General features: G+C 50.9%; 6 protein-coding genes across 6 annotated transcripts; 3 read left to right on the top strand and 3 right to left on the bottom strand.

The window, feature by feature from the left end:
• Positions 1–1,122: 1,122 nt before the first annotated feature.
• KD926_007245 (galactose-proton symport) lies at positions 1,123–3,417 on the top strand (the record flags this gene model as incomplete). Its single annotated transcript, XM_053100081.1, has 8 exons — positions 1,123–1,196; positions 1,250–1,324; positions 1,390–1,653; positions 1,719–1,744; positions 1,803–1,896; positions 1,956–2,962; positions 3,018–3,132; positions 3,192–3,417. 8 exons carry the CDS (start codon positions 1,123–1,125, stop codon positions 3,415–3,417), a joined length of 1,881 nt encoding a protein of 626 aa, XP_052956272.1.
• Positions 3,418–3,809: 392 nt separating this feature from the next.
• On the bottom strand, positions 3,810–8,891 carry KD926_007244 (putative beta-N-acetylglucosaminidase; the record flags this gene model as incomplete). Its single annotated transcript, XM_053100080.1, has 8 exons — positions 3,810–5,138; positions 5,208–5,558; positions 5,615–5,705; positions 5,779–5,924; positions 6,182–6,511; positions 6,563–8,608; positions 8,668–8,790; positions 8,856–8,891. The coding sequence occupies 8 exons, from the start codon at positions 8,889–8,891 to the stop codon at positions 3,810–3,812; spliced, it is 4,452 nt and encodes a 1,483-aa protein (XP_052956271.1).
• Positions 8,892–9,532: 641 nt separating this feature from the next.
• On the top strand, positions 9,533–11,791 carry KD926_007243 (uncharacterized protein; the record flags this gene model as incomplete). Its single annotated transcript, XM_053100079.1, has 9 exons — positions 9,533–9,785; positions 9,850–9,889; positions 9,953–10,435; positions 10,498–10,622; positions 10,677–10,871; positions 11,025–11,059; positions 11,240–11,296; positions 11,355–11,438; positions 11,498–11,791. The coding sequence occupies 9 exons, from the start codon at positions 9,533–9,535 to the stop codon at positions 11,789–11,791; spliced, it is 1,566 nt and encodes a 521-aa protein (XP_052956270.1).
• Positions 11,792–12,290: 499 nt separating this feature from the next.
• KD926_007242 (putative MFS transporter) lies at positions 12,291–13,981 on the bottom strand (the record flags this gene model as incomplete). Its single annotated transcript, XM_053100078.1, has 3 exons — positions 12,291–13,175; positions 13,242–13,475; positions 13,532–13,981. 3 exons carry the CDS (start codon positions 13,979–13,981, stop codon positions 12,291–12,293), a joined length of 1,569 nt encoding a protein of 522 aa, XP_052956269.1.
• Positions 13,982–15,924: 1,943 nt separating this feature from the next.
• KD926_007241 (OSBP family protein) lies at positions 15,925–17,380 on the top strand (the record flags this gene model as incomplete). Its single annotated transcript, XM_053100077.1, has 4 exons — positions 15,925–15,996; positions 16,073–16,398; positions 16,459–16,513; positions 16,577–17,380. The coding sequence occupies 4 exons, from the start codon at positions 15,925–15,927 to the stop codon at positions 17,378–17,380; spliced, it is 1,257 nt and encodes a 418-aa protein (XP_052956268.1).
• A 922-nt stretch (positions 17,381–18,302) lies between these two features.
• KD926_007240 (MFS general substrate transporter) lies at positions 18,303–20,230 on the bottom strand (the record flags this gene model as incomplete). Its single annotated transcript, XM_053100076.1, has 4 exons — positions 18,303–18,530; positions 18,633–18,733; positions 18,816–19,941; positions 20,006–20,230. The coding sequence occupies 4 exons, from the start codon at positions 20,228–20,230 to the stop codon at positions 18,303–18,305; spliced, it is 1,680 nt and encodes a 559-aa protein (XP_052956267.1).
• Positions 20,231–22,332: the final 2,102 nt, after the last annotated feature.

Raw genomic sequence — 22,332 nt, 5'->3', positions numbered from 1 at the left:
CGAAGGGGAAAGAAAAATAGAGAAGGAACGATGTCACTTAGGAGTGGATTCTGGTTGGAAAAAGGGGCCAAATAACCCTAAAACGATTAGACTTCGATTCCCTGAGCTGGTCTATCGCCGTTTCACTGTCTAAGGCAGCCTTTTCTACAACATTAGCAAATGCCCCGTTCTGTTCGTGGCGTATGGGATGATCATGACCTGCAAGCCTGTCAACAGCCTTCGGTTTCGAGAAGCAAAATTCTGACCACACACAAAGGAACGCGGCAAAGTTCATTGCCCGACACGTGTGTGCGTTGACCCTGATGCCTTGACCAACTTCAACAAAGAGAGTTTTCTTCAGTGTCAGCGGACCCAGAGGAACCGCACTACCCCGTAAGAAACTGCCAAGCATCCTGGACTGGCGCGAGGAACAAGTATCACACAGAATATTCCTAGCGGCATTGTTAGTATTGGTCTGTTCCCCCCTAAGTTGCTCAGAAGGTCGGTCGGAGAGGGAACAAAGAAATAAAAGAAATCCAGAAGAGGTCGAGAAGAAAACAACACGGGGGGCGGACTGGAACCCACCGGTGGAACGAGTAGAAAGAGTCAAAGAAGCCAATTCCCGTTCCAGGAGAACAGAAGCGGGAGGTATAGTCTGCCTGAGGAACACATCACGCTACTTCACCCATGGGTTGTGTCCTCCACATAAAGGAGAACTCCGCATTAGTTACCAGAAAAAGGCTCCGTCAAAGGTCATACATGCGTAAACTGTGGTAAAAGGAACCAATCGACGCCACTCAAATCGGAGGTAACAAGAGGAGTTGGGCCCCAATCCACAGTCGAAAATCCCGGAGTTCCCCAGAAAGTGACAGCAGGTACGAGGGAAGTCACCTGCTATTTTATCAGCCCTATTGCCCTTTTTACTCTCCTTCACTTCCCTCTTTCTTTTTCTTCCTCTGCTCACCCCCGCACTTCCTCTCTCTCTCTCTTGTTTCCCCGCGTCGCGTCTTATTCACTGTGTCTTCACTCTGTCCTATCGCGTCTCACCTTCCTTCCTTGCCTTGATTCATTTCATCGTTTGTCATCGTTCTTCATCGTTCTCCATCGTTCACTCTCTTTATTCATCAACACCCTGCAGTCGCCATGGCTGCAAATATGGGGAAGGCTGAAATCGATGATTCCCAGATCGTAGCTCCCAATGTCACTGTCCAGAAGCGGTTGGTTGCATCTCCAATCTTCCTTTGAGTTCCCGTGGCTGACGTCTGTGTAGCGTCAGTGACGACCAGGAGACCGCCGAAAAGGGTCACTTTGAGCATATCAATCTCAACCAGAATACCTCTGCAAAGTAAGCTTGCCCACCTTTTTCATCACCCTATAGATGTTTGTTCTCGGTTGCTAATTCTTTCCTAGGATTAAGAACCCTCTCGCTGACTTGAGTATTGAAGAGGTTCTTCACGATGTTGAGGACTTCGCTCATGAGCATCAACTGAACGACATTCTTCCTGATCTGAAGAAGGGTGCTCTTGTCGCTCGTGATCCCAACAACTATGAGTCAGTCCCTGACATGTCGGCGGCTGACATTGCCGCAATTGAAAACGAGGTCACTCATAAGTGGCGCCAGCCCGTGGCCTTGTATTTTACCATCATCCTTTGTTCCATCGGGGCTGCAGTCCAGTAAGTGTTCCTTGGTATTCCTGGTGGAATCTGCAACTGTGAATGTGGACTAATCCCCGTGATAGAGGATGGGATCAGACTGGAAGTAACGGTAAATAACACAATTGGCCCTTGTGAAAAGATGATGGATTACTCATGGTTTTTTTTAGGAGCCAACCTTTCCTTTCCTGATGCGCTTGGAATTCCCGAGAAGGATAATCCTAATGCCGAGAGAAACCAGTGGCTTGTTGGTGTTGTGAATGCGTGAGTCGCGCCTGTCACATGCTCTATTGAATGGATATAGTAGCTAACCCATACCATAGAGGACCATACATGGCCAGCGCTGTCATTGGTTGCTGGCTGTCGGACCCCCTCAACAAAATCATGGGCCGCCGAGGTGTTATTTTCATTTCCGCTATTTTCTGCTTGCTGACTCCCATCGGCTCTGCCGTCTGTCAGACCTGGCCTCAGTTGCTTGTCACCCGTCTTCTTCTTGGCCTTGGAATGGGATTGAAAGCGTCTACCATCCCTGTCTTCTGTGCAGAGAATTGCCCAGCCATAATCCGTGGAGGTTTGGTGATGAGCTGGCAACTGTGGACAGCTTTCGGCATCTTCCTCGGTACCAGCGCAAATTTGGCTGTCAAAGATACTGGAGACATTTCGTGGCGCCTTCAGCTTGGCTCAGCCTTCATTCCCGCCGTTCCTCTTCTCATTGGCGTGTACTTCTGTCCCGAATCGCCCCGTTGGTTTATCAAGAATGGTAAGATGAGGCAGGCGTATCAGTCTCTCTGCCGCTTGCGCAACACGAAGTTGCAGGCTGCACGCGACCTGTATTACATCAACGCCCAGATCAAGATTGAGCAAGAGATTGCAGGCCAGGGTACTTATATCAAACGTTTCATCGAACTGTTTACTATTCCCCGGGTCCGACGTGCCACTCTTGCCTCATTCGTGGTAATGATTGCGCAACAGATGTGTGGTATTAACATTGTGGCGTTTTATTCTTCCACCATCTTTCAAGAGGCTGGTGCTAGCGTCACGGGGGCTCTCTTTGCTTCGTGGGGGTTTGGGTTGGTCAACTTCCTATTTGCCTTCCCGGCCATATTCACCATCGACACGTATGGTCGCAGAACCTTGCTACTGTTTACCTTCCCGCAGATGGCCTGGACTCTGTTGGCTGCCGGCTTCTGCTTCTACATTCCGAGGGACTCTACAGCACACATTGCCTGCATTGCTCTGTTCGTCTTTTTGTTCGCTGCATTCTACTCGCCCGGTGAAGGTCCCGTGCCTTACGCCTATTCCGCAGAGGTTTTCCCTTTGTCTCATCGCGGTAGGTTACTTCTCTCCTGACTCGGGGTATCTATAGTTACTGACATATCATGCAGAGGTTGGAATGTCTTGGGCTGTTGCAGTTTGCCTCAGCTGGGCTGCAGTGCTTTCTATTACCTTCCCTCGTATGTTGCATGCTATGACGCCAACTGGAGCATTTGGCTTCTACGCGTGAGTTTTGATCTTTGGTTTCCTCTGTCCACCTGCGATCTTGAATCTAACTTAACCAGTGCATTGAATATGACCGCCTTGGTCATGATCTTCCTTTGGGTGCCTGAGACCAAGCAGCGTACTCTCGAGGAGTTAGACTACATCTTTGCGGTCCCAACCCGCGTTCATATTCACTATCAGGTCTTCAAGGTTCTTCCCTGGTGGATCCAGCGATTCATCTTCCGTCGCAAAGTCGAGCTGGAGCCCCTTTACAAGTTCGACCACATTGCCACTCGCACCACTTAGACGGCGGACTCTGGTGAAAACTTCATCGTCATCCATGTTGCATGGTTGGTGGTTACAGCGAACCAGGTGATCTTTTCCTTTTCCCAACTTCAATTGATAATGATATCTTCGGTCCCTTGGATGTCTTCACGTCGGTTTATTAGTTCGCGAGATGAGGGATATCTTCGGAGGTCTGTTTTCCATATCCTCGTAATATCTAATCAGGAAATAACATGTATTACTAGTTGCGTGTGATATACTCGGGGACTGAATAATAATACATTTTCGAATGCATCGATTCTTGTTTAGCGCGTATTCTGTAGATTCGTGTAGATTCCGAGAGTGGAGCGGCTCCACGTGCCTCTCGGAGATCATGTGGAGGCATCCTGATCCGGCATAGCCTGTCCTCCCTTTTAATAGCTTCGCTTCAAGGGGGCCACAGTTGCGCAGTCTTTCTCATCCAACGTTTTCATCATGACTTCTCGATACCCCGCGCGCACTTGCTCATCTTCTCGGCCTTGCCACGTCAAACTATGCCGCAGCCAGCCCGCGTCGTTTCTTTCCGGGAAATCCTCTCGAGCGTGGCTCCCACGACTTTCCGTCCTCTGCACAGCTGCATGCGCGGTCTGCGCCGCACAGGTCAGCAAATTGCGCAACTCAAGCGTCTCTACAAGGTCCGAGTTCCATATTAAGCTACGATCCCTCGTAGCCAATCGCGTCGAGAAATCGTGCTGCACTTGTTGTACTTTAGACGTGCCTTCGATGAGAGACGACTCGGTCCGAAATACAGCAATGTCTGACTGCATAGCTCGCTGGAGCTGCTCCCGAATATGTGCCGTCAACATATCGCCATCCGCGGTCCGGACGCGGTGCATGTCTCGGATCGAGTCCAGCCCAATGGTTGCGTTCCCCGAGCAAGACGAGTATAGCGGCATGTTAGGCTCGTTGTTCTCGGCGATATCAATGGCACATGCACGTCCAAATACCACGATATCCAGTAGAGAGTTGGCGCCAAGCCGATTGGCCCCATGGACGCTAACGCAGGCCGCTTCACCCGCAGCATAGAGTCCAGGGGCGGGAGACTCGGCGCCCTCCGTGGAAACCCTTAGGACCTGACCCTTGAAGTTTGTGGGGATCCCACCCATACAGTAATGGACCGTTGGCACCACGGGGATAGGGTCTCGGGTGACATCGATGCCGGCGAATATAGACGCCGTCTCCAGGATGCCAGGTAGCCGATTATGAATAAGATCGCGCGGTAGATGCGACAGTTGCAGATGAATGTGGTCACGGTGTGGTCCGCATCCACGGCCCTCCCGAATTTCCAGATTCATGGCGCGGGCTACCACATCCCGACTCGCAAGATCCTTGGCGGTAGGAGCATATCGTTCCATGAACCGCTCGCCCTGGGAATTAAGCAGGTATCCTCCCTCGCCGCGTGCTCCTTCAGTGATCAGCACTCCAGCGCCATATATGCCGGATGGATGAAACTGAATAAACTCCATGTCCTGATTTGGAAGGCCGGCACGCGCGACCATAGCACTGCCATCACCAGTGGAGGTATGAGCAGATGTGCAGGAGAAGTAAGCCCTGCCATAGCCCCCCGTGGCGAGCACTGTATTACGAGCGAAAAATCGATGAAGACTGCCATCTTCTAGAGACAAGCAGATGACCCCAACACAGGCTCCGTCCACCATAAGCAGGTCGAGCGCGAAAAATTCGACAAAGAATTCAGTGTCGTGCTACATCGATTAGCGCGTGTTCAGCCTCCCAAGACGAATGAGTTTCGACCTGCTAGTCTCCCAACTTACCTTTAATGCCTGTCCATATAACGCATGCAGCATGGCATGTCCCGTCCGGTCCGCGGCGCAGGCCGTCCGATATGCCTGCCCTCCGCGTCCATACTCCAAACTCTGTCCACCCAGAGCCCGCTGATAGATTCTGCCGTCCTTGGTTCGTGAGAAAGCCATCCCATATCCTTCCAGCTCATAAATCGCTTGCGGAGCTTCTCGCGTCATGTAATGGATAGCATCCTGATCCCCAAGCCAGTCGGATCCTTTGACTGTATCAAACATGTGCCACCGATAGTCGTCCCGGGTCATATTGCCCAGGGCAGCATTGATACCGCCCTGTGCGGCGACCGTATGAGATCGCGTCGGAAACTAAGTTGGCTATTAGCAACAGATTTGGCCTATTTATCTCACGATTGTATACGCACGAGTTTCGTGATACAGGCTGTTTTGAGTCCGGACTCGGTCAGCCCGACGGCGGCGCGAAGACCGGCTCCTCCGGCTCCCACGACGAGGGCACTACAGTGGCCTTAGATTCAGTCTCTGACCAAATGTTCAATTATAATTGTCTGACGATATCTGGGGTACCTACTCGTAATGATGGTCGAACAGAGGGGTGTCTGAGTGAGGTAACGGCTGTGTGGAAACCGATGACAGCCGTCGATTGGTCGGTCCCAGCACCTTGTTATGGCACCGGGCCAGACGAGAGATACGAGGTAGACGATACATTGGAGGATCCTAATGAGCACAGTGGGTTTGAAGACTAAATGGCCAGCTGCGTTCGAACAACGGCGACGTCTCGGAAAGCAGATTACGAGAGAGATAACCGAGGTTCTCCACACCGTCTCGGAACCTTCGGCCAAGAAATAAGACAAATCAGACGGTTTTCATTCGCCGGCGATGGAGAAGGCGTCTCGTCTAATATACCACTAGAACAGTGCACAATCCACTCTGATCTACAGGAGCATCCGACCTGGTCGATAACTGCGCCACACCTCGAACCCGAGCTGTTCATACCAGCCATCCAAAGCCACCCAGTCCACGAAAACCCCCTCAATGCCTCTCTGCTTCATGTTTTCGATCGCATGGCTGACAAGAGCGAGACCGACTCCACCGTTGCGATGGTCTTTGTCCACGCCTACGCAGCCGATCAGCCCCGTTTTGGGGCCACAGATGGGAGGGAAGGCCCAATTCTCCCGGAGGATGTCGCATTCCGGCCCCAGCATGAGCGCCCAGCCAACCTGGTTGCCTTTATCATCCCACGCAGTCATGATGCTGGAGGGGTACACAGTTGGATCAAGGTCCATGAATTTTTGAACCCAGGCCTGCCGAGGACAATTAGTTCTGAGCATTTACAAAGGCTCTACGCCTCTCACCTCGTTATCAGAGAAGTTTCTCTTCTGTCCTACCAAGCCTTTCAGAAAGCCTTCTGGTTTTAAAGGTTCAAACTTATAGCCTCGGTCCCGAGCTCTAGCGACGTATTTTTCCGGGGCCTGGAAGTCCCGGATGTCCTGGTACAGGTCAACAGACCGGGCCGACGCGGGATTGAGCTGGAAGCCCCGATGGACGAAAAATTGTAGGACTTCGGAAGGCAGATCAGTGGGAACTCCGGGCCAGAATCGAGGAAATGAGCTTCCCAGCTCCAAACGAGCGTTCTTAAACTCTTTCTTGAGCCACGACCGGCATGCTGCAACTAGAGCGGTTCCCAAGCCCAGCCCCTGCTTGCTCGGATCAACCGCCAACGCCGCCAGATGACCGCAAGTAACGTTCTGTCGTTCCTCGGTGAACAAAAGGCAGAACCCAATGAGATTTTTTCCATGTCCCACGACAAAATGGTGTCCATTTTTTGGTTCCATTAGCGGTGATGTTTCAAGTAGCGGGTAAGTGGGCAGGGCTTTTCTCCAAAGCGCCAGCACAGGGTAAAAGTCTCTCGCCGCCTGGTAGTTATCTACCTTGATCCATTGTGGTGTTGGCTTTAGTGATCCAACTGGCAGTTGACCCTTCTGAAGATCTCCTTCACCTTTCATGCGCTTAACGGCTGCTGAAAAAGCTTCGATCGTTGGTTCATATGTAGTGACGTATGTTCTAATGCTCACATCATCTAGGAAGTCGTAAGGGCTGCAAGCGGCAATAGCAACGAGATTCCGAGCACGCTGTGGCAGTTCAAGGCCTAGGTTTCTTTGATATTGCGATTCTCGCGCATTGATGGATGTGAATACAACGACATCGGCGGCCTCGACGCGACTCCACTCCTCCGATGAAAGACCTGGTTCCCCATAGCGAATCTCGGTAGCATTTGCTGATTCCCTTTTGAGTATTTCAAGATACTCAGTGGCGTTGTAAGATCCCTTTCTTCCCAGTCCTTCCCCGTCTACTGCACCACCAGCAGGGGTCTTCTCGCCGGGGAAAAGGAATACCACGGTAGAGGATTCGTCGAAGAGCTTGGAAAAGACACCTGGCTTCTCGCGAACAATAGTAGCGGACTTCGAATAGACCTTGGTAGCCAGTTCAAGCGCCTTGTCATTGATGGAGACAAGGCCATCGAGGCCCTGGGGTTTCAACGCTGCGTCCCAACTTAAGAAATCTTGCTTCACCTTGGTGACCCGGCGATGGGCTTCCTTCAAGCGCGCCATTGGGATTTTCCCGGACTCGACAGCCTCTATAACTTGATCGATAGACGCCACCTGCACACTATAGGTATGGCAGATCATGATGCTGTCGCTGCCAGCCCCAAGAGCAAGGACTGCCCCTTGCTCAGTACCGTAGGTTGCACGGATTCCGTCCATCTCCAGGCAGTCTGTAACCACCATGCCATCATACTGCATGTCCTCGCGCAGGATGTTCAAGGCATCGGTAGAAAGCGTGGCGGGGAGGGTAGAACCCCTAAGAGCAGGCAGGGAGATATGTGCGGTCATCACGGCCTCTATGCCTTCGGCGACTGCTCGGCGAAAGGGTCTCAATTCACATTGCTCTAGTTGATCCCTCGTCTTCTGTATCACCGGGAGTCCGTAATGCGAGTCCACCGCAGTATCTCCGTGACCGGGGAAATGCTTGACGGTAGGGACAACTTTCTGCTCTCTGAGACCTCGCGCAGTAGCACCCGCAAACCGCCCCACGAAACCGGGGTCATCCCCGAAACTACGTACACCAATGACGGGGTTCAGGGGCTCCGAGTTAATATCACAGACGGGTGCATAGTTCATATTGATCCCAAACAGTCTCAACGTTTCCCCAGTGGCAGTTCCCACTTTGTAGGCAAGCTCGGGGTCATATGTAGCCCCTAGAGCCATCGCGCCTGGAAGTTGAGGGGCGATTGGCGGCGATATCCTTGTGACAAATCCATTCTCTTGGTCGATTCCAATGAACAGCGGATGCTCATGTCCAGCAGCCTTCGCTTCCTCTTGAAGGGCCAATATTAAAGCCTAGCCGCACAAGTCAGTCATCCTGGCCTGTTCGGTCGGGGAGGGTATCTTTGTCCTACCTGCAATTGGGCGGCGTCCTGAACATTTCGTTTAAAGAGAACAATCCCGCCAAGGCCGTGATCATGGATCAAGGTTTTAATTTCTGGACTCGGAGTGAGGCCATGAAAGCCAACTGCAAAAAGCTATGTCCAGCCGATCAGATTTTTATTCGCCAGGAATTCCTGGGCTGCTTTGAAGGAGCTCATACCTGACCAACTTCTTTCCTTAGCTCCGAGGGCTGCATTTTGATGGTCCCGCTCGATGAATTTTAGGCTTGTGCTGTGCTAAATTGTAAATTCACCGGAACACAAGGACGGTCGGGGCTAGCCAGACACTTCCGGGGTAGTAAGTAGATCACTGGGAACCACAGCAGACTACTGACAGGTGGGATCGGATTCAGGGGGAGGCAAATGGAAAAACGAGAGGGTGATAAACGGAAATGTGAAGAAACAAAGATGTGGGGAAAAAGCGGAGCGGAGACAAGAGCGAAAGTCCGCACTAAGTGAACTAGGGTGAACACCTGAATGCCTGAGGTTGCAACCTCCCAATCAACTGATATTGAAATCAATATAATTACATGTACGGTAAGTCAGAGGAAGCCAAGAGGAAGATCTCCCCGGGGGATGGTCGCCTGCCACAAATGGAAGTCACGGTCACATGCGGGGTAACCTTCCGCCGTCCTTCTTATCAGTAGTGCCTTCCTCTTTGCTCTTCCACGCCTTCTCTCTCCATCTCTTTTGGCACCATTGTTGTTGATTTTCGCACGTTTCTTTGTTTTAGTGTCTGATTAAAAACAGTTCTAGAGAAACATCGCATGAGTGAGCGACATTCCTACTTCTAACAAGGGGTGTCCCGTACTACACTCCTTTCTGATAGACCCTCGCCATGTCGGACGATCATTTTAAACAAGTCCAGGAGACCACATTGGCGGACACGAGCAAGCCGATCGACAACCCCAATGAAAAAGTTGATTCTAATCCAGCAGCTACAACCGCTATGAATCAAAGAAAATCGCATCAGACAGCTCCCAGTCAATTGGCCTATACAGACTTTGAGCGTTTGTTCCGGGCAGAGGAGGCGTACGAGCAGCCGACAACCTCTCGGAGAGAGCTCTGGTCCTACTACCTCTATTACAACGGTATTATCTCGCGTCGGCTCTTTGCTCCAGAGGTCAGGCTGACTTGAATGTCGGTCACATCTAGGCGACAACGGGGTTGGTCCGGGTTCCTACACACAGGCACTGTAGGTCTACCTAGGACTTGCAGACTTTCTAGAGCGTTGGGTTGACTTTGTCCATTCCTCCAGTTTTCAGTGGGCCCTGAATGGAGCAGGATGGCAACCCGGAACCAATCCTCCCAAACCGTGCAGCGATTCGTCTCCATGCGTCGTCCCCTGGGCCGGCGGGACACGATCGGTCTCTTCTGTTGTTCTGATAGCCAATGGTCTATGCTTCGCTTTCATGACTGTAATATTTGTCTGGCTGGGAAGTGCCGCAGACTATGGCTCTTTCGGAAGCTGGTTACTCCTTGTCCTGACAGTGGTCTGCTGGTGTTTGCAGTACGGTATGATGGCCATTAGACATCCTAGTCAATGGCCGGCTGCGATGGGCATGTACATAGTCGCATATGTGGCCTACGGTGCGACGTTGGTGTTTTATGCGGCCGTTTTCCCTCGACTGGCTCGCTATATGCCGCACGTCCGTAAGGCTCGCGAGGAGGATCTGAGAGAGGGCAAAATAAGCCAGGAAGAGTACGACGCCATCGAGTCATTGGAGAGAAACCACATCAGGTATACGTTCTATCTCATCTTACATATGGCTTTCAACTAATGAAGGGATCTCACGCTGTCAGCAACATCTCCACCGCACACAGTAACATAGGCTACTTTCTGACGCTACTCATCAATCTGAGTGTGTTGATACCACTTCAGAACAACAATTACTCCAACAATCTCGCGCTTTGTTTGACAAACTCATGTATGTATCCCCCAATATTCTAATTGACACGATTCTCTAATGCTGGATTCGCAGACTGGGTTGTCCTAGGAGTATGGTGGTTCATGTTCCAGCAGAAACGACCGGGGCCCAAGGTTCCCAAAGGGTCAAACTACGCTACGATTGGGCTCAAGCAACTCTGGCTCGCACTGAAAGAAGTCCGGTCTCTACCACAAACCTTCTTATACTTTGTAGCCTACTTCTTGCTAGCGGATGGGCTGAACACCACAGGTAAGCAGTGAATAAACTTCATCCATCTGCAAAGGGGTAAGAAGAGCTAACAGAAGTTTTTCCTCTTTTCCCCTAGGAACGCTGGTGTCTATCATCCAGAATGACTATGTGTCTTTTTCATTTTTACAAATAACATACCTAGGAATCACACAGGCTCTGTGTTCGATAGCCTCGACCTTTGGGTTCTGGTATATCCAGAATTACTTCAAAATCCGCACCAAGCGAATGTTCCTTGTCACGAATTTCTTCAGTGTACTGATCCCATTATGGGGCATGCTAGGCTTGTGGACAAATCGCATTGGCTATCATCATCGGGCGAGTTCTCAAATAGGTATACAGCCCTAGGAGCTTTGCTGACTTGAAGATAGTGGGAGTTTTACTTCTATAACGCCATCTTCGGACTGTTCCAGGCTCCTTACTATGCCGTGCGTCAGAGTCCAAAACCAATCCACCTGACATTTTTACTAATTATTTCTAAATTAGTATGCGCAAACAATGATCAGTGAACTCATGCCACAGGGCTATGATAACATGTTCTTCGCCCTTTTCGGAATCACTAATCGTGCTGTGAGTTCAACCTTGTTAGGAAACGTCCATGTTCCCTACATCTGACAACTCCTCTACAGTCGTCGATCATCGGTCCCAACGTTATCCAAGCGATTATCAACAATACACAAAACAACTGGATGGGGTTCCCTTTCCTTTTCGCTATCTGCGCTGCCGCCATGATAGCGATTGGGTTTGTGGATGTGGAAAAGGGCCGCGAGGACAGTCGAAAATTCGTCCTAGCGCGCACCATCGTTCAACCTGCGGACGAGCCTCGTGTAGATCTTGGGAAAGATGGCGTGCGGACGACAGTCGGAGAAGGAAACTTGTCTGGCGTAGGTGGAGAAAGTAGTGGAAGATCTCACCAACACTAAAAGAAGGGGGTGGGAGGGCGGTTTAGCTGCGTGTTCATGCCCAAAGGGCAAAGACCCAAAGACAGTGGAGCATCTTCATTCTCAGGGGCTGGTCATCAGGCCCAATAAGATCCGAGATTAATGTCATGTGTCCCTATAGTGCGCTTGAGTAACTAAATTTCTTTTACTCAGTAGACGCTACGAGTCCGAATTAAGTCCGGAAGCATATCCACAATGTGCAACACCAATAGGTTCCAAAAGTACTTTTAGGATTTTTTTCTAGCCACTTTTAAGCCACCCTTTTTCTTTTTGTGGATCCTCGTGTTCCTCCCAGTGGTATCTATCTAGCTAATTACAATATGAGATGTACATATATACAGTAGACATAACGAATGATGTGACAGAGCAATAAAACAACGAAATGGAAACCGAACGTATGAAGAAAGACAGGAAACAAAAACGGAGCAAAAGGAATAGAAACACAGAGTGTGTAAGGTAGAGAGAGAGAGAGAGAGAAGACTCAAGCCAGACCCTTCCGTCTGGCCACCTTCTCCTCACATTTCAAATCGACATTTTCTCGCCAGCGCGGTCCAAACTCCGCCGTCAACCAGACCATCGCACCGGCCAGCACCAAAAACAACCCGGAGAGGGTATTGAACCAACCGACGCCCATCTCCTGGATAGCAGGGAGGGCTACACCCGTGCCCAACGCCGCGAACACGTATCGGAAGAGGTAGCTCCCCGCAACGACCTCAGCACCACGTCCCTTCAAGACTTCGAGACAGTAGGTGTTCAGACTAGGTTGACAGAAGAGTTGAAAGACGCCCTGCAGGAACATGAAGGCGACAGGGACCGGGATGCCGCCGACATCCTGATCCAGACTCCATCCGTAGATGAGGATAGAGCCGGGAGTCAGGACACAGATGAAGATGAGACACGAGCGGAGGCGGTCTTCGGGGATACGCAGGCCGTTACGTCGCGCGATGTATTTCTGCACGACGTAGTCGGCCCAGCGACCGCCGACGAAGGTTCCTGCTAAGAAACCCGCGCCGGGAGCGAGGTAGAATAGACCCGCTTGCACGGGGCTGGTGAGGTTGAATCGAGGGTTGAGGACAGGTCGGATGGGTGTGAGCAGGGCGTATTGGTTCCAGACTAGGGCGCCGGCGGCAAGTCCGGTCCAGAAGAGGTTGGGGTAGGAGGCGTAGAGGGAGAAGACGCGGATAGGGTTGATTCGGTGCCAGAGGAGTTTGGCTTGTCGAGGGACGGATTGGCCGGCGAAGTCAGTGTTGGACTTGGAGGGAATGGTCTCGGGGAAGAAGAGGATGATGACGGCGGCGGCGAGGCCGTTCATTGCCGTGAGAAGCCAGAAGATGGCGGTCCAGGGTCGAAAGGTAATCACAGCACCCTGAAGTTGACATATGTGTTAGTGGTGATGATGCTGGAGAGCTAGAAGATGGGATGTTTAACTTACGCCGAGGAAGGGGCCTACGGCAGGGCCTACCAAACTGCCAGACGTGACCCATCCTAGAGCCGTTGCTCGGGATTTAGGCTCGTAGATATCGCCCACTGCAGAGCTGCCGACGACCAGAAATGATGTTCCTTGGAAGGCAGTAAGGACACGAAGGATGAAATAAGAGGTTAGGTTGGGAGAGAGCGTGGTGCCAATAGTGAAAAGGAAAAAAAGAACGCTGCTGGCAATAAGAATCTAAGGCACGTCATTAGAGAAGGATCGAGTATGCGGAATGTTCTTCAGGAACTTACTGGACGACGACCGCAGACCTGACTTAAGGGTCCCCAGAACAAAGCCGAGAGGCCCATGAAAGCTAAATAAAGAGCCGTACTGGCATTTATGATCTCTTCGGTGGTCTGGTATGTCTTGGCTATCTCCGGCACGGCAGACAGCATGGCCGTGGAGGAGATGGGAGCGAGGAAAGCACAATACGACAGGATACAAAGAATGAGGACTTTGCGCGCGGGTGAGAACTGTTCATACTGCTTGGCCTCGGACTCCTCGTAGTGGTCGTCTGCTACGTCGAATCCACGACGCGAGGAATGACTTTGGACTGGAACCAGTGTGTTTGGTGTACCAGGGGGTGAGCCAAAGTCTGATTTTGACTCCTGACCATACTCTGAAGCAACATGTGTTGCTGAGGAATTGACAGATGACCCGCCTGACATGGGGTACACCTTAGAAGGAGCCTTCAACAACATGGTTCACGTCAATTGAGAGGACGGTGTCATAAAGTTCTAGATTGAAAAAGAATGGTCTGCTTTCGGGCTCTAAGAGAAAGGAACTATTTCGACCGATGCTCATGCGACAGGGCCAACAGTTTTTTAAGAAAATGAATGGACGAAAAAAAAAAAGACCCGAAAGAAAAGCTTGCGCAATGGGTCAAGTTCGGAAGAAAAGAACGGATAGAAGTGAAAGCTAACAAGAGCACATGCGGGAAAAGAGAGTGACGAAGAGGACGCAAAGAAATCCGGTTTGGGTAAGACGACGCAATATTATAAAGATACTTTGCACGCACATCCATCTTAAATGAGCAGGGCCCCAAGAAAGGAGAGCTGACCCTGGTGGCCAGCATTGCGCGTTGCGCAGAATAGCCCCCCCAGTTTTTCCACGCCTATCATCACATCATCTGTCCGCGGAGACCAGTAGGTTGCCGTGGTTGGTGCCGCCCAAAGCTCTCAAGGCTTAAATTGGAAACATCGTAAGAGCATTTTTTGCGCGCACATGGTCTAGATCTTCGTAAGCAGAAGTTAGAGGGGTGTAGAGCCAATGAGATTCTCGAACGGTGGACACACCCTTGGCAACTATAAGCTCGGGGGAGGAACCGGGTCCTATAGCTTGGTTGAGGTGTGGGAACATGATCGACAAGGCCGAGCATATGGGCCCCTGACGACTAACGGCGGGTTCTACTAAACCTTGAGAGAACGCATCATCCGATGGTGTAATGGCTGTCTTTTCCTCACATTCCGAGGCGTGGCGCGCGGTGACAAGCTCCTTTTCCATCCGGTAGCTCCCGTTGCCCAACCAGCTCTTGGCTCAGGGACGACCCGCAGCCAGGTGCAAGCTCCAGGCCAGGAGGATCTTCACGGAGACCTGCACATGATGCCCAGACTGGGTCTGGTTTCACATTCTGTGAGAATCATCGATCCTAGCCTTTTCTTTGAGAGGAAATATTTGTACGCCTAGAGGACCCATTGATCATCGTTGCCCTGATCGATCCCATGTGTTCGCGCCAAAGCACTGTTGGAAGTGCATTCCCCTTATGTAAAGGCCATGAGCGAAGGACCCTTTTCTTCGAGCCGGTGCCTTGTAGTGTTATGCCTGACAGTGATCGGTCATTCTGAAATGATCTCCTGAGCAGCAGCCCCGTGTAATTTCGCGAGGAAAAGTGGTTCAGTCCGTTATTCCACGTTCTGGCTGCAGAGACACATTTCCTTCCGTCACTCATCGAATGTTCAGCCAAAATTCCTCCCTGGCGTTCTATTTTTGATCATTCTTGGCGTCATCATCTTGCCGTCGATGATGAAGAAGTTATGCAATGATGGAGCCGGCGATGAAATTGACTGGCGGAGGGCGTGCGACAAAGTTGAGAGATCCGACCGGAGAACAAGCCTGGAAAGGGGTGGAATGTTGTTGGGAACGATGAAGGACCAAAATTTGGGAGCCGAGAGAGTTCCGAAGGTGAAGGTGAAGGGCAGAGGGCAGACAGAAAGGAAGCGAAGATAATCCGAGGACCGAGTCATCTGATAAGGTACTTGCAATTAAGCTGGCGTCGAGGTACCCTTGTACCAGTAACTTCGCTCACGGCATTTCCTGGGCAGATGGCCTAAGTCAAGGGTACAAGTGCCAAGAGGCGGGGACCATGACGTCGGCGGTGACGAGAGCCGCCTGGCACTTACGCACTTTCTGCCTGAGGTCCCGCCGTTCTCGTCTCTCTCTCCCTTTCTTCCTTCTCTCCCTCTCCATGACATCTTCCCCCCTCCCCTCGCTTCTCCTTCACTCCTCACCCTTTCTTCTCTGACAACCACCCCTTTCCTCGGTTTCCCATTATTGGGTCTTCCTCTGTTCATACCCACCCTTATAACATTCCATCTTTAATCGAGAATTTTCTAAAAGTACACCTGTAATCTTATCCCCGGGGAAAATGAGTTCCAGCAAGGATCCACAATCTCAAATCCCCGCCAACAGCAAAGGCTCTTGGTCGAGTTTCCTCAAGGTAAGCCCGCACTACTCAATTGGCGTCCGTTAGTTTAGTCAGAAATCTGGTCTGACATCAAATGGTTCTTCCTTAGTCTATTGCATCTTTCAACGGCGACCTGTCCTCCTTGACCGCTCCACCCTTCATCCTCTCCTCTACCTCCCTGGTCGAATATTCCGCCTACTGGGCTGAACATCCGAGTCTGTTCGTGGCCCCGGCCCAGGAAACGGACCCGGAGAAGAGAGCTCTGGCTGTTTTGAAATGGTTCCTCAGCACCCTGCACCAACAGTACTGCAGCCGCAGTGAAAAGCTCGGCAGCGAGAAGAAGCCCCTGAACCCTTTCCTGGGTGAGCTCTTCATCGGAAAGTGGAACGGCGACGAGAACGTCGGCGATACCTCGTTGATTAGTGAGCAAGTCAGGTAGGTTGTTGATTCACGTGCTCGCCGGGGGAGATCATGACAAGCTGACCGGAATGCCAGCCACCACCCTCCCGCCACCGCCTATGCGATTACGAACGATAAGCATGGTGTCGAGGTGAGTGCCGAATTACCATCCAATGATCAGGCAATCGTACGTCGAATTCTAACTCTATTGTAGCTGCAAGGATACAACGCCCAGAAGGCGTCGTTCTCTAGCACCATCCAAATCAAGCAGATCGGCCACGCACTCCTGACTATCACTCCGCCCGGCGCGGACAAGAACGACCCTGCCCAGCAAGAACAGTATCTCATCACCCTCCCGCATCTGCACATTGAATCCCTGATCTACGGCACGCCCTTTGTCGAACTGGAGAAGACGACGAAGATTGTCAGCAGCACAGGCTACGTGGCCAAGATCGACTATTCCGGCAAGGGCTGGCTGAGCGGGAAGAAGAACACGTTCACCGCGAGCTTGTTCAAGGAAAGTGAGGGCGAGAAGAAGCCCCTTTACACTGCCGAAGGCCAATGGTCGGAGAAATTCACCATTCGCAATGCCCGCACCAAGGAGGAGGTCGACAAGCATGTGGTGAAGGAAGCCCAGACCACTCCCCTACAGCTGGCCCCTCTTGAGCAACAGGACCTCTTCGAAAGTCGACGCGCCTGGAGCGATGTGGCCTCGTCGATTGAGCGCGGTGACATGGACTCCGTGTCCGCACACAAGGGCCGCATCGAAAATGCTCAGCGAGAGCTGCGCAAGATTGAGAAGTCTGAGGGTCGGGAATGGCCTCGACGATTCTTCAAGCGCCTCGAAGAGGGTGAGGATGATGACCGGTTCAAGAGCCTCGCCCAGACTATCGGCCTGACAACCCTGGAAGCCGACAAGACCGGTGGAGTCTGGCGCTTCGACCGCGAGCGCGCCACCGGTGCCCAGCCGCCTTACCACCCCGTCGGCCCCGAAGGTCTCGGCCTTAGCAGCAACTAAATAGAATACATATGGGTATCTCCCTAATACACAGTGGAGAAAGGGAGGTTTTATATAGGTTTCATTAATCCACAGGGTGACTTGTCATTGGGTAGAGCGTCCGCAGTCCAACTAGCTGCGGCTATAGAGGGAAAGTCTCGTGATCAGGAATGGGACGGGATGGGTGATTTAGGATCTTGTTTTTTTCTCGTCGCAAATCTTGCTTCCTGTATATAGAATCTTTCAAAATAGTGTCTCCGAATTGGATATTTCTAGTGTTCCAGTGTCCACCAGCCGATCATCTCCTGCCGTCTTTGACTAGTTCGTAGAGCGGGACCATGATCGACTTCCGGACGACTTTTCTGAACCATCCAGCATGTCGCACCCTCGATGGTCAGGGGATGTGAAAATGGTGATTACGAACGCGTCAGTAGTTCGGGTCCACCTTTGTTCTAGTTGTTTTCTATTTTATAGTTCTTGGGTGTCCTTCGATCTTGAAAAGCTTGAGTCGAGACTCGTGAGTTCAGACAGGCATGTGACATTGTCGTCTGGACTATTGCATCCTAGTTCAATAACTTGTAGCTATGAGGTGCTTTGATCTTCTGTTGCCCTTCTTCTTTGCTAGTACTTTTGTTCGTATTAATTATTTAAGAGGCACTCCATAATCTCTTTTCTTCTGTCCTCATTCTACAAGGAACAGCATTTCACTTTCTCTATTTGTTTTCAAATCATTGTACAAGTGTACATTCCTTCAGCTCGCTTTTGATTTGCATCACTGCATATAAATCATCTATAATCAAACAGCCAGCTAGCTCCAGTTATTGAAACATTCATCCCAGGAGATAAGGATCATCAAGGGCCATAATAACCATCGCTACTTCTTTTTGAGAGAACGGTGCTCAAACAGGGTGCCCAATATCCACATCCATCCAGCCCTGTCTATCTAATGAGCGAACCGGAAGTCCAAGCGCTTGTTCCCCTGATCCTTCGTCGTTCGGAGGTAGGTGTCTTTCTGCTCCAGGCTCATGGCGTTCCAGGTACGTTCACGGGCCTGGTTGCGCCGGATGTAGTAGACTTTGATGAAGACGGTCATGACCACGTTCCAGGCCACGATGGCCAGGAGGACCTTGTTACCTCGTCGATAGTAGGGGGAGTCGTCGGCACGGTAGATCTAGGTGTCGATCGAGGGTTGATTAGAAAAGAGAAACATGTGAAAGTGAAACCGCTTGCATAGGAGCAGATTATGTGAGAAATGGGGGTGCGGATAGCTTACATTAGAGGAAATAATCGAGCTTGCTTGGCAGATCATATTGTATAGTGCGCTACCCACTGTCCTCGTTCGCACGGTGCCGGCGTTTCGAGAAGTAAGGCTAACTATTGTAGGGTAGTGTGGTTAGACGGTTCTGTGTGTATACGTAGGTCTAGACTTAGGGTGGAGATATAAGGATCGTCGTACCATTAATGGAATGGATGTATGGGAATCCAATCAGCATGATTGTCACAGTGTACCAGCTCCACGGACTAGCGGTTGACGGCAACAGCTCCAAGGCAAGCAGGAGTGGAAGACACCAGACTGAGTAGAACATGACAATCGCCATTCGGTTGTTGATCTTCTCCGAGAGCCAGGACCAGAAAACCAACTGGATCAGAAACAAGACATATGCAGGGATAGTCAGAAGGTTCGTCTCGAATGTGTCGAACCCAAGCGCCTTCAAATTTAGTGTGAGATATGCCGAGACAGGGTTGGTGGGAATAAGCATCGTAAAGCTGATTGCGTATAACGGCCACAGGTCATAGTCCATGAGTGAAGCCCAGAGCAGCTTCAGAGTCAGACCTTGACGGTTGTGCATACCACCCTGAGTGTCCACGTCAGCATTGTCCGTTAGCTTTTGTTCAGATAACCGCGCATTCACCTTGCCTGGGTCGTCTCGTAACACTCGGTTGACCATGATAACCTCCTCCCTCTCCGAGAACCAACCATCCCGCCCACGAAACCAGCTTGCGGTTTGCGTCGGACTTGGAGGCAAGTAGAACCAGGAAAGTATGCCAATGATGGCCGTCAAAGCGCCCTCCAGGGCAAACAACCACCGCCAGCCTTCCCAGCCTCCAATAACTCTCATGTGCAGAATTCCATAGGCCAGGAAAGCGGCAATGATAAAGGTAAAGTGCGAAGCGCAGTAAAAATAGCCCACCCGGATCGGGAGCTCTTTATTAGTGTAGAAGTATGAGAGGTATAAAAGAGCATCTGGAATGAACCCACCCTCTACTAGGCCAAGAAGAGCACGGGTGGCATAGAAGCTTTTCTCGCCAACTATCAAAGCTTGACAGATGCCAATAACGCTCCAAGTGACCATTTGAATCGGGATCCAAACATCGGGGCCTAGCTTCTTTGAGATCATCTGCGACGGCACTTCGGCGCATAAGAAGCAGAGATAGAAGATCATCATGCCATAATTGTATTGGTTTGTTGATAGCCCAAGATCGTTCAACAACCCGTCACTAAGGGCCTGGGATATATTTCCGCGATCGAGTTGTAGGGCGAAAAACATTAGACAAACCCAGGAACAGATCCGATAATCGAGCTGAATACAGTAGAGTAGACGTCAGCGACATCATAACACATTTGATAGACGGTTGTTGACATACCTTTCGCACCAGCTTTTTCTCCTCTTTCTCCGACCAATCAGCCGTCGGATCATATCGATGTCTGCCCTCGTACTCTGGAATTGGTTCGTACAGCTCGGTGGCCCCGCCATCAGCGAACGCGTTGCCATTTCCTTGGTACCTTTTAGTTGCTCCTTCTTCCACAATCAACTCCTGGGGCGCAAATTTCGTATCTTCCCATTTCTTAGGTTCTGAGTTGCCCGACATCTTCGATAGACGCTAAGCCCGGTGATAGGACATTCTGACAGCGATGATCGAAACCATTTCGCCATCTTATGTACTTCCTAACGTGCAATACGTGCACAGGGTCGAGTATGGTGCAATATCAATCTTGGACTCTGAAGTATGTCTCTTGAGTGAAAACTTGATGATACTCAGTGGCGCGCGTTGGGCTAAAATTGTGCCATATGGATGTTCTGCATATCTCCGCGGAGCGAGGGAGGGAAAACTGGGGAAAGCCCAGAATCAACAACACAGCTTCCACTGTGTGCGTCTTCACCGTGACAAGCCAAGAAGTTTAGTCGTGCTGTTGGTGCTTTTGTCATTGCAATAATCCTTATACCAAAGTCTTTGTCGAGGCAGAAGGGCTATGCTGCCATGGGCTATAATAAGACCGTGCCTCTAGAAAGCACAAGCGGAGAAGGTAAAGCGTCGTCGCCTTGTTGATTCACGAAGAGATGGTCTTTCCAGAAAAATTTCCAGGGTCTTGCACGCCATGTGTAGCACGACGTCAGACAAGAACAATAGGTGGATTTTCTTACTCCGTATGAAAAGATATTCATCTTAGAAGATGGCACCATTGGCATGCTTCCGAGCTTTTCGCTCAGGGTTTCCAAGGGAGTGATTTGAGGGGAACAACATTAGCTTCTATGCACGATTCAAGTCCCGTTATGAGTCAAATAGGCCAGAATGTTGTACCATATCGTGCCAATGACCGCGCTCGATCGTGATTGAACCGCAAGTTTCCCGCGGCATAATGCCGAGATTTGCTCCGCTTCACGGCTGCTAACCGAGCTAACTAAGGATCTTGGCGACGCTATTAGCACTCTTTAACAAGTGAGCTCGCTTATTTCTAGGTCCAAGTAGCCTGTAGCAGCTAATACTAAGGAAACGAGACTGGTCAGCGAGTGGTCTTTGAGCGAAGGGGCGAAGATCAATACAACTTTGGGGAAGAGAGACCGGCCGAGGGAATTTATTATCGAGAATAGATAAAAAAGCCAAGTCCAGTTGACATTGACATGTTTCTAGGTGGTTCACTGGCAGAGGAGACGGGCGAGTCGGTTGCAAGAAAGATTACTTACTGGTAGTCCAACGAACGATAGCGCGTGGTCAGGCTGTAATCCCAGTTGGTCGCTTCGTAGAGAGTATGGAAACCTAGATGATCAGCATTTAGAAAATGCTCTAGATTCACGAGAAGACTTTGGGGGTCATAGGTGGTAAATAGAACGATGATTTACTCGGATGAAAAACATGCTCGGAAGGAGGAGACAGAGTACTCTGCTGGCACTGGGTCGAATCCGGAGTATGTGGAGAAGGTCCGGTTCGGGTGGACCCACCCGGTATAAATATATAAAGCTATACTTCTCGGGAACAACACGATGTCCCCGAGATCCATGTCGGCTTGCTAGCCCCCCTCCCCCCAACGCGTCGATTCGAACAGAAAGAACTTAAAGTCATGCCTTGAAGCGCCTCAGGCATCCTCTGCGCTCTGCGGGCGGCAACTCGTGGCAGAGCCCCAGCCACCTTCCTAATTGGGAACGCACTGGTAGCCATATGGGCCATCGTTAGGAAGGTCCAACAACGAACCCGGGGCGACTTTGGCGCAGTGGTTAACCGCTGCAGAGGTTACCACTGTAGCGAGGACAGAGAGAACCCGGGTTCGAGCCTGGACCACCTCGCTGTCCGGGATGTCTGAAAACATGCCTGCTTCCCATGGGGATGGGATGAAGTGGCGGTTTCGTAGCCTGGTGGATTGGTCCAGACCCATCAAGGATCAGTCCGTAGGTGAGCTTTTTTTTGTATCTACACAGTCGAATTGAGGATCTATCCACTTGATCCACTTTCTGCATAGTCCAGCTATCCGCGTCCTCTTCTCGCAGTCACCTTCTATCGGTACCTACCTAGTAGAACCTCTCCAGCCCTTATTACCCTACAAGCTGAAACAGTTACGAGACAGTCCAGCCATATGAGAAAATCATGCATTGCACTAAGACTTAATATACCTAAATTAACTTCTGTCTCAGCAGAACCCCAACCACCTTCCTAATTGGGACGACACTCGTAACATTTAGGCCGTCGTTAGGAAAGAC

The sequence above is a fragment of the Aspergillus affinis genome (assembly GCF_023601865.1).
Source record: "Aspergillus affinis strain CMG 70 chromosome Unknown NODE_40_length_256409_cov_85_802654, whole genome shotgun sequence".
Lineage (NCBI taxonomy): Eukaryota > Fungi > Ascomycota > Eurotiomycetes > Eurotiales > Aspergillaceae > Aspergillus > Aspergillus affinis.
The sequence above is the reverse complement of the archived record's forward strand: the minus strand, read 5'-3'. Positions and strand labels throughout refer to the sequence as shown.